Source organism: Triplophysa rosa, linkage group LG7 (assembly GCF_024868665.1).
Source record: "Triplophysa rosa linkage group LG7, Trosa_1v2, whole genome shotgun sequence".
NCBI lineage: Eukaryota > Metazoa > Chordata > Actinopteri > Cypriniformes > Nemacheilidae > Triplophysa > Triplophysa rosa.
The window spans coordinates 5,025,708-5,037,328 of NC_079896.1; the positions used below are offsets into that span (position 1 = coordinate 5,025,708).

Consider the following 11,621-nt stretch of genomic DNA (forward strand, 5'->3'; position numbering starts at 1 on the left):
AGGCGTTACATTTCCGTCACACGCTTGCAGTATTCAACCAATCACTACGCACTGGTTAACTGGCCAATCATAGCACACATCTGCGCATTTCAGAGAGGCGGGGCAAAGAGGAGAAACAAACATGCACGGTATGTGGAAAATACAGCGTTTTTTAACCTTAAATCGTGTATACACATTGCATTACATCTAAATATAATATTCGTTTTAGCCGTGACATATGACCCCTTTACACCCTGTCCAGGAAACCGCCCCTCAATGTATAATATACTGGCAATAGACAGCCTTGCAAATGTAAAATGCAAGAAATGTTAAACTGTCTATCCATCTTTGTTTCAGCTAAAATACGAGCTGTTAAGACGCAAGCTGATAAGCGATGTGCAGCTGACGGCACGTAGAGTCCAGAAGATAAATCTGTAAAATGATCTGCATTAAAACCAGTTTAACAGGACAACTTTCTTTTTATCATATTGATTTATCGATTGTTTTAAACAATTTTTTTCCAAAATTTCCAATACTATTTTTAAACAAAAATCTCTGTTCACTTGAAACAATTACTTTTGTTCCTCCGCTTTTTTTTTGAGTTATCAAATGTCTTTGATTACTCAATGTGAAAAATTTAGCCTCGTCTTTAAACTTCAGGTTCATTTAGAGCTAAAGGTTCACTAGAACTAAAGTGAAAACAGATTTTTCTTGCACATTTATCTTTTAATCGCCCAAAATACTTATTATGGCATGTAAATTGCAGAAGGATAACGTTAAAATGTTTATCTATATCTTCTTGGAAAGTAGCTAACAGCTAACACTGAAGCGCTGGTTAAATTGAATAAAATCTATGAAACCCCTGCATGATTTTTTATGTTCTGGCTTAAAACGTAAATAATGATAGAAGTCATTCAGGTTGGGTCATTTTTCAATGCACTTTCCTTGATGTTTTGATACTTCTGCACTCAAAATCTGCATAGCTCTTCACGGTTCACAATTATCGCAGTCTTAAATCTCGATTTAAGTCTATACTTTACCTCAGCAATCCCCAAGAAACCTCAAACAGCAGAGATACTGCAGTTGATTATTGCTTTTTGTCTCCCCCTACAGGGAGAATGTTGAACTGGCACTGCTTCTACTAGAGCCCCTGTACTGTGTACTAGAGATGCACCGATATGTAAATTTTGGCCGATAACCGATAATTCTTTAACACTGGAAGCCGATAACCGATATATTGGCCGATATACAGTATCTAAATATGAATATAAAATTCACTGCAGAAAACAAGGTAACCATTAGTTCTCTTTTTTCACCTGAAAATCATGTACCAAGCCTACTTTACACTAGTTAACAATTCTTTAACCTTCAAACTTTTCTGGTACATTTTTTTATTTAATAAACAAATTCTAGATGTTTTTCCAGAGCAATCCAGAAAAATTGTGTACTGTTAGTAGCCACATGACTAACAGGTCTCAAGACCGAAAGCATTCAGACAGCAGTCTGATTCAAACAATCTGCTTTTGTTCCTATAATTTACACATTCATAAATATCTACATACTTTACCTACATCAACAATGTTTTGCTAATAGCAGTAAGTGAATGATCACGACAGAAAGACAGCACTGTACTGTATTTTAACTGTGAGCAGCGTGCAGCTGAAGAAGTTTAACAAGAGGAAATGATTTATCGGCTATATTATATCGACCTAAATTTTCTATACTGCTGTACACAGTAGGGATGCACGATAAATTATCGGGCATATCGGTAGATAAATGGTAATTTTTTATGTTAACTGTACCGGCCCATACCGATGTGGCTGATAATTTATCGTGCATCCCTACTGTGTACAGCAGGCATTGAATGTTATTCTCATAAATCAGCTTCTAGTGTGCATTCTCAGGCCGAGCTCACTGCCCCTTCATGGCCAGATCGCAAGAACAAGCATTGTCACCAACCGTGACAACCTCATCATCACCATGCCACGGTCTGCTCCTTTATGGCACCACATGACTCATGGCATTTGGAAATGATTACTTGTCATTATCTTGTCTTTGCAGTTTTCATGGTGACATCACTTTAAGGGTCCATATACATTTATCTACTTTACTATTTACGTTCAACGGTATGTCAATGTCATGTCATGTCAATACGTACATCAAATTCCACAAATTTAACACCATTTTAACCATCACCCCCAAAACACAGACAAGTTTTTGTTGTGCAAGAGGCACATCATTTTACTCGTACTCCATGAGGAAAAAGATGTAACTGGCAGAGTGGGCGGGGTCAACACTGAGAGGAGGATACATGAGTTTAACTGACAAGACTGTAGATTATCGTGCTTGAAACGTACATTCATCACATCTCTCTCTCACGCACGCACAGATGACGCTAAACACCACCACACGCTCTACACTAAAGTCACAAATCGTTTTTGTTTTGCGTTATGGTCGCCATACTAACTTAAAAAGCACTGGAGAAAAACCACCACAGCAGAGACGTGTTTGATAGCTTCATCATATCCTTCAGTGGGGTTTATTCTGCACTTCACAACAGCGCTAACAACAACCCAACTCACTGGGTTCCTATAATACAACATTTAAAATAATAATAATAATAAGAGAAACATAAAAGAAAAAAGGCATGACACTGAAAATATGACTTCCTCAACAACAAAGAAAAGTCTGTCTACTCAAGTCAAGCGTCACGAGTATCATTTAACAATTCAACAACGAAAATGAAACCACCACTTCACTGGATATGATGAAAACTTAGAACTTTTTCAAAGCCTTAGCGTTTAAAAGAAACCAATCGCGGCATGTGTACAATGAAACAACATCAAACCTCTAAACGTTGTGTTTAGAGTATTTTCACTTTGATTTAGATTTCATTTAGAACATTTAATACGATTTAGGCTCTTGTGAGCAGCCAATCGAAACTCTGCTTCTGACTTTTCTCTAGTGTTTCGCAGACAAAGCGACCAATCAGATGAATCGGTGGATTTTAGACTGTGCCGTCTAGAGTCTTTCCGATGGTGCTTGAGTTAGCCGGTTTCAGTAACGGGTCGCCCTCTATGTCTTGTTTGCTGCACCTACAGATAGGAAACAAGCAAAACAATTTTTTTTTAAATATTAATAATAAAAGATTCCCTGTTTTGGGAAAAATAACTGTAATAACTGTATGTAAAGCCAGCATGAAATGTCATTTGCAATGGCCCTTTCTACCCGATACTGACCCTGATATCTGTCCATTAGCTGTGCGATCACTCAACTGTTGGTCGAGCTCAGACAGAAGCTTCAAGATGTTCAGAGCAGCCTGTTCAAAGAGAAGAACAGTTCAGTAAAAAAAGAAAAAAACATGTTTTTTTTACATGGTTGTATATTAAACTTTGAAGCATCATATAAATAACATGCAGCTGCAGAAAAAAAATAAGAGATCACTCAAAATCAGTTTTTCTGATTTTAAAATGTACTATTTATAGGCATGTGTTTAGGTGACGTGATCCTTCTTGTTTTATTCTGTGAACTACTAACAATATTTCTCCCAAATTTCAAATAAAAATATCGTTTCTATTTGCATTCATTTGCAGAAAATGAAAACTGGAGAAACATGTCAAAATAACAGAAAAGATGCTGTGTGTTTATTCAGACCTCAAATACTGCAAAGTTCATATTCACTTTTAAATATTACAACAGTAATATTTGTACATGTATTTAGGGGAAGTTCAAAATTGTCTTATGTGATAACCAAATTTTTTATCACAGTTTTCATGAGTCTTGTCATGCTGTCAGTCTTTCACATTGCTTGCTGTTGGATGACTTTGTCCCTCCTGAGGTTTGATTTAGTTAAAATTCAACAGACGGTGTCGGAGCCTGTGGCTGTGTGGACAGTTAGGCACAAGCCGCGTGAGTGTGCCCTTGGAGTAGTGTTGTCAAAAATATCGATATTTCGATAAGTATCGATACTGAAGAATCTGAAACGGTTCCAATACCCATGTCCCACGTATCGATATCAGCTACGCGTTCCCGCTCTCTTTCTCTTTTCCGACAGTGAGTTAACACGCTGCACGTGAACGCATAACAACAGAGCCCCGCCTCCTCTCATAGACTTGACTCGTTTGTGGCAGTTAAATAGTGTTAATGTCAGAAAAGATGGCCAGTCTCAGTAACACATCTGGCGTGGTGCACGCTCGTTACGCTTCCCGTGTTTACCATAGCGATCCATGTATGTGCGCTGATCAATAATTTTATCCACTCGTTTCATTCGCCCTGGTTATATGTTGTTTATGTTAGTACAGAGTCTCCGCAACAGTTCTCATGTTTAATGCACGCGTTTCTGTCTATGTGCGCTCATCAATGATTTCATCCACTCGTCTCGTTCGCTCCGGTTAATTTGATGTTTGAAATAATGCTGGTGTGAGTAAAGTCTCCACAACAGTTCTCGCGTGTGATACACGTTTGCGCTCTATGTGTGTGCGCTGTTCAATGATTCATCCACTCGTCTCATTTGCTCCGGTTAAAAGTTGTTAATGTTAGAAAGATGCGGAGTCTCTGCAACAGTTCTTGCGTTTAAGTTTGCGTTTCTGTCTATATGTGCGCTGATCAATGATTACAGTATGGGCCTATGTGAATAAAAGCCAATTTAGCCAAGTCAAAATGTAGGCTATTAACTAACATTAACGAACAATGAATGAGCAATATATTTGTTCAAGTATTTATTAATCTCTTTTAAATGTTAGTTAAAAAATACAACTATTCATGTAAGCTCCCCTGTTGAAAAATCCAGTATATGCTGGGTAAGGTATGTTTTGATCGATGCTGGTTTGATCTTAAACCAGCTAAGAACCATCTTAAATCAGCATATGACCATCTTAAACCAGCACATGAACAGTTTAAACCAGCACAAACCAACATAGGCTGTTTTTTCAACAGGGTCTGATCCATTAATACTGACAAATACAACTTTGATTTTAAATGGTAAATGTATTTGTAAAATTAACATTAGATTAACAATTAATAAATAATGTAAAAATATATACCTCATTGTCTAGTCTTGTTCAATTTAACTTCAAATAAAAATTAAAAAGCCCTATATTGCTATTGCTTATTAGGGCCTTATTGCTATGGCAGTTTATTCCCCGTGGTATCGAAAATGGTATCGAATATCGATATTTTTTTTGGTATTGAATCGAAGTTAGAAATTCCAGTATCGTGACAACACTACCTTGGAGACCTGAGTTCGAGTTCCGGCTCGGCGTCCTGTCCCGATTCTACACCATTCTCCCCTCCCAATCACTTTCTGTCTCTATCCTCTAATTAATAAAAGGCAAAAATCCTCAAAAATATAACTAAAAAAAAAAAATGTCAACAGACACTGAACTGGAATGGCCACAATACATCTAGAAATGATGATTAAATGAAAATGTGGAATTTTTCAGCGACTATACATGTACATGAGCAGTAATTATTTAGTACTATACTATCAAAGTACTGTTTTGAACATGTTGAGGTTTGAGTAACGCTTACCATGTCGTGGCAGGACTCCACGTCTTTGCCGATGCCATGGCTGATCAGAGGTGGCTGAGAGGAGCAGTTTATCAGAGACACAAACTCGTTCTTGTTGTTTTTGGGGAAGTCTTTGTATTCAACCTGTGGCAGATTTAGAATTAAGATTCAGGGCGACTGCATAAACTATGTATGGGCACATGCGTGTGTGTTCATTATTACATCACATACATGTAAGCCCTGTACGTTAGCCAAGTAGCCGAGCTGTTCGGATGGTCTGGTAAGAGGCCCGTGGGGTCTGTGTGCCAAGCTGTTGTTGGTCTTCAGTATACTCTCTGCAGTCGGGGATGTGCCAGCGTATAGGAGCTCGTTGGCAATCATGGCTGTTACCGTGGCTTTGGCTGGGTTAGGAGCTACTGGGCGACCGTATTCTTTGGCGTGGGGTCCCTGGTTGGCACCCACTGCCTGTGCCACCTCGGGTACCATGGGTAAAATTCCGGCAGGGAGCTGCTGATGGCTGAAGAAGGGCATTCGGAAATCTTCCTCCTTGTTGACTACATAGAAATGAAAAAGTGAATACAGAGATGAAAATGCCTTAAAATAACAAAACTGAGTTTTAATCTGTATAATTATTATGCAATTCCTATTGTCCAGTTTTGAAAAATCACCTACCAAGGCTTGCCTTCTCCACAGAGCCTGGCTCAAAGAAGGTCACTTTTCGTCCATCTCCAGGTTTCTTAGCAGGTGGCTTTACAAAGATAAAAAAACATTTATATACAGTGGTGGTCGAAATAGAGTAAAGAGATGAACTATACGCTATATTTTACAACAAAATGCTCAGATAAACAAAAGTTTTTATCACCTTCTCCTCGGTTTTCAGTGCCGGTTTGGGGGGTTGTGGCTGAGGCACTTTGAAGCCAAGATGCTCCAGCATCTTCTCGGCTGCATTTCGCTTGGCCACTTTTTTACTAGGACCCATTCCCTCAGCAGTCTGCCCCGCAACAGACACCTGAGAGAGACAAGAGAGAGATAGGTCAAATTACTTTTACAGGAACATTTTTAATACAAATAAAACGTTGCAAGCTGTACAAGAAAATGATGTCAGGAGGTGCATGCTGTTATAACAAAATGTTCCCAGTGTAAACTGTTGGCTGTGCTCATCTCTGGTAGAGAACCTGCATGACAAACTCTCTGCGTCGGGGCAGTCCTCTCTCGGTCACCAATGTATACTCAGGCTCTTTTTCCTTCTTGGCTTGTTGGATTTGAGCTAGCCTGCTGATGGGGTTCATGCCCTGACCGTACTCTGGGCTGGTCTGAAGCTGAGGGGTTAGACAAGACAATGCACATTACACATTATAATCTGATAATCAGTGGATTTAGATTTAGAAAAATGTGATCTAAAGACAAAGTAAGGCTGTGTTCACACTTGCCTTCTTTTTTGATAAGAAAAAGTTGACAATGGCACTTGGTTAAAATGGTTACAAATAGCAGCCGGCAATGTTCAAAGATAGCATTTGTGCACGAAAGCAGCTTAGAGAGACAGGCTTCATAGGCAGCGTAACGGAAGTCTATTCGAATTATAAACGGAGAGCGTCTTTCTAATAACCAATCACATATTTAAAAACTACAATACTCATTTCTCGCTAGAAATACAATCAGAAGTTATTGAAAGTGAAAATTAAACTTACATTTATACAATACTATGCTCCAACGGGTGTTTTGGCCGGCATTTTATTTTTTCGAGCTGAATTCTTCTCGCTCGACGTAGGGCTTTTTTTTCCAGAAAAGTTGAACTTTTTTCAACCTCAATAGACAATCTGAGCTGCAGAAAGACGCTGGCGCTGCCGTTTAAAAAAGCGCTCAAGACTGTTTTTGAAAACATGGTTTACTCCTTAGGATTATAATGTAAAACAGACGCTAACAGCTTCAAAAAAGAAGTAAAGCGTGAACACGGCCTTAAGAAAGACAGATTTGGAACCTCTCAGTAAAGGACTTGGTATGGCTGGGTTTTGGACGTGAGTTCAATATGTGTAATAAGGAATATTTGAGTAATGTCAGAGATTTGACCAAAATGCTTCTATTTCATATCAATAGTCATATCAATTACCTCAATACTTATTTTTAGATTTAGTGAAATGAATCTCTTTAGTATGCTAGTTCACCCAAACAATAACTTTGATGTAAGCCATCAAACACATCTTCCACCTTAATAATGGATTTGCTTTTCTTTTTAATGCGTAGTGGCATCTTGTCCATGACAGGAAGTTGGGGTAGTTTGCGGAGCTCCTCCAGCACAGCGATGGCAGCCAGCTTTTTGGAGATTTTCTTGCTCTTGCCCTCCCCCTCGCCTGAGAACTCGCCCACTATAACTTTTACCATAAAGCTTTTCATGTGAGGAGGCCCCGCCTCTTTCAGCACCTAAGCGGACAGAGAGCTGGAAATAAGAAACTGTTCATAAGGATGTAATTGCTGAGCCGAAAAAATCTTTCTCTCTTTTCTCTTGAGATGTTTTGCACACAGCATCTTGGGTCCATCACATACCTCGAAATTCACAGACATGTTGCGTTTCAGAGCAATCTCAAACACTTGGCTGATCTCCGATTTGTTGAGGTTTTCTTCTTCTTCTGGTTCCTCTGTCATCTACGAGAAACAAAGCGAATCATCATTCGGATCACGTCTGACATTGCTGTATTTTTAGAAGAACAATCAAATGAAGACAAAATGAAGATAAATCCACTGGTTGTTTACTAGATGTTTCAGAGTAGCTTTCTGAAAAATCATTGTTTTACCGTACAGTAATTACATCATACACCATTAACATGTTTGTAATATGAGCTCGTACCTCTGCCACTTGCTGCAGTATTGGCTCTTTTTGCAGATATTTGATGGCTTTAGCAGCAGCGTCGTGTTTGGCTGCCTGTCTCGTGCGGCCCTTGCCGTGGAACTGCTGTCCGCCGACAGACAGCTCCATATGATACAGTACAGGCCCCACCGGGGGAAATGGGTAGTAATAACTTCAAGAGAAGAGATCACATAGCAAAGGTCAAGATTCAAAGCATTGTTCAGTCATTTATACAAAAACACAGCATTTTTCGCTTTTTTTCTAACTGAACACATAATTGAATATTCAATATAAGATAATTCAGCGTGCAATATTGAAGCTCCATTGTACCTTGCTATATTCAGTTAAATCTGAGTATTATGAAACCGAATTTGTTCAAAAGCACATGGAAATAAAAATAGAGTGTGCATACTGATGCATGGAGCGAGCATACGGGCCTGGTGCTCTGATGTTGTAATTGAATGCTGGTCTCATCCCCTGGTAGGTATCTATAGGTTTATAGATGGGCTTCTTGCCCAACTTCATACAAAGTGCATTTAGCTCCACAGTGTGGGTTACGCTGTCTGCAGAGAGAAGAATACTGATGAAAGGCAAGTACATACAAAAACAGTCCTACATAAGCAAAAAACTGTTATTCAACTGGGATCTTAAAGAAACAGTTTACCCAAAAAAAGAACAAAATCTGACAATTAAGATGGAATCTGGATTCACTTTTTTTGTGTGAACTGTCCCTTTAAATAAGATGGGAGTAAATACGCGTTTTACGACGTACACTCTGAGCCCTTGTAGATCCCACCTGGGTTCTTGCCTGGGTGGCGGGGGGTTCTGTGACTGGGTTTTGGCAGGGTGGTTTGGGTGAGAGCTCATGATGCTGCAGAGTGCTGGGCTTTTTTTATACTGGTCCCCTCTGCATCCCAGTGCTGGTCCCCCAGAGTTAACCGCACTGAGAAGATCTAACCAAGAGACACCATCAGCAACTGGGAAGAGTCCGTTTATATAGCAGGATATTGGAAAGGATATTGTAGAATATTACCTTGGAGTGGGCTGGTCCTGTTTCACTGAGTAGCTTGTATTCAGGTTGGATCTTATTGTAACGGGCTAACTCATTCACCAAACACATCGGGGTCTTCTCTTTAGGGTTTGCCATGTTAGAGACTTGAACAGAAAAGTTAAATATTTAATCAATAAGGAAACACATAAACCCATGACCCTGGTGTTGCCAATGCAATGTATGACCTGTCAAATGTGCTACAAGAACGCATGTTGATAATTAAATGTCCCTAAAATTTTCTAAACATTTGAACACCCACCTGTAGGGTTGCAAAAGGGAGTGGCTGAGGCAGATGGCAGGGCGGAGTTTCTAAGTGGGTGACTGGCACTCTCTGAAGGTAAGGAAGCCGTGGCACATGGAATACTGAACCTGGGTTGAGGCGGAGCCAGCTGTAATGGGGTGGCACTGGGTGAAGGGTTGACAGGTGCGTGAAACTGAAGCTGTGACATTCTGATTGGTTCATAGGAGGCGGGTTGATTAAATAACCAGGTATAGACTTTGCAGTCAGGAGAACACAATTTTATTATGAACAGAGAGAGGAGACAGTGTCGGTTTGAAGAATGAAAGATGACTGCAAAGTTCTACCTGCAGAGACAAAAAGAACATAAAACAACCATGAATAGTTATCAGATCTACATACATGCTTAATTAGAAAATGTTAGAATAGAAACTTTGAATTCAGTAGACAAGGAAAATGTACATTATATATTTGTTTCTCTTATTAGAGATGTGTTATATTCAGCCAAAAAAAGGGGAAAGGTTTTCTTGGAGATCAATTATAAAGAAAAAAATGTTTCATGAGATCTACACAAAACTGTAGAAATATGTTAATGTAGTCGCTCTTTCATAGCTCGGGAAATTTAGGAGGTATCAAATAGTTTCAGATGTTTCTGTTAAAATTTCTTAGGAGAAACAAAAATGGAAACAAATGAGGTCATTATTACAATACATTAAAGGTATGAAGATGTAAAACTATCTGGATTTAGGTATGTTTGATGAGAAATATTTCATATTAAAATATTAAACGAATTACATTGGACTGCAGACTTAGCAAAGCTGAAGCATTATTGAAGTCTCATCTGAAACTGAAAAATGGAGACATTTGTAAGAATTTCTTTATTTTTTTCTTTAAGAAAAACCTGAGACCTGGAGACCTAAGCATGTGAACATTTGATCTCCATTAAATCTCACTGATGTCTAGGAGAAATAACTAAGATACTACAGTTTTTCTTCCATATGGGTGTCACAGTTCAAAATGCACATAAATTCGGGATCGATCAAAACCCAATTATAAAACTGACACATTGAATGGTGAAAATTTTATTCATCAGTAGATTTTTAATTTCTATTCTTACATGAACTAAGTTCATAAATCTTAATATATGAATATTACAATACAGCTCTGCCTTGCAATGTAATGTAATGTATTACTGTACTACACTGTAAATAATAAGCACGGTAAAGTAAAAATTACAGTAACATGGCAACAAGCTTTGATAGGTTGTCCATTCCAGTAAACCTGATCAATAATACAAGAACAAAAGACAGGAGTTGTGAAAAATATCAAGTGAATCTTTAAAACATGCATTAGTATAACAGTACAAGCCACTGTCAATTAGATTCAATTAATTATTGCATAAACTATAACATCAGTACATGCCAGCTAATGTTATAATAAACCCTGGTTTATTATACATTAGCATGCCCCGTCTGTCCTTTGACATGGGCATTTAAACGATTATAGGCGTAACAGTATGAAACAAACACAGACAAGCCAGTCATTCGAACAGAAAAATATTAGTTGTCAAAAAAACTAGACTCCCCCCAAACGTTACACCTGCAAAGCATAAAGCCGTCGTTTATACACACTAACAACCACGCCACATGCAAATTATCCGTGCAAAGGTCATATAATATGTGCATTTTACTGCTACAACCTCTTGTGACAATATGTGTTAGCGGTCGATTTGAAAGGCTCGCGCTAACACAGCACTAGCTCGCACATCCTCGCAAACTCCGCCCGAATAAACCTCACCTCGGTTTATTTCGCTCCTGTTGCAATTTACTCCATGAGTTAAAATGTTAAAGAGTACTGTCTGTTCGATTTAGTCCTGGTTTAGGGGTGTTCTGGACTGGTTTAGCATGAAATTACGGGAGAGAGGTAGAGAGTGTGAACATAAACACGGCAAACACTAAAGAGAATAGCGCGATGTGTTCCGCCCCTGACAGGAAATGACATCA

At 38.8% G+C, this 11,621-nt stretch overlaps 1 protein-coding gene across 1 annotated transcript; it reads right to left on the reverse strand.

Moving 5' to 3' along the window:
• Positions 1 to 1,350: 1,350 nt before the first annotated feature.
• Positions 1,351 to 11,596, reverse strand: stau1 (staufen double-stranded RNA binding protein 1). The gene is given in 15 exon segments (XM_057338659.1): positions 1,351 to 3,074; positions 3,219 to 3,298; positions 5,509 to 5,631; positions 5,719 to 6,041; positions 6,160 to 6,235; positions 6,350 to 6,496; positions 6,663 to 6,806; positions 7,693 to 7,905; positions 8,029 to 8,127; positions 8,330 to 8,501; positions 8,742 to 8,892; positions 9,102 to 9,282; positions 9,363 to 9,484; positions 9,640 to 9,965; positions 11,416 to 11,596. Coding segments are annotated over 14 exon segments (2,109 nt in total). The 5' UTR covers positions 9,830 to 9,965; positions 11,416 to 11,596; the 3' UTR covers positions 1,351 to 2,986.
• Between the last annotated feature and the right edge of the window lie 25 nt (positions 11,597 to 11,621).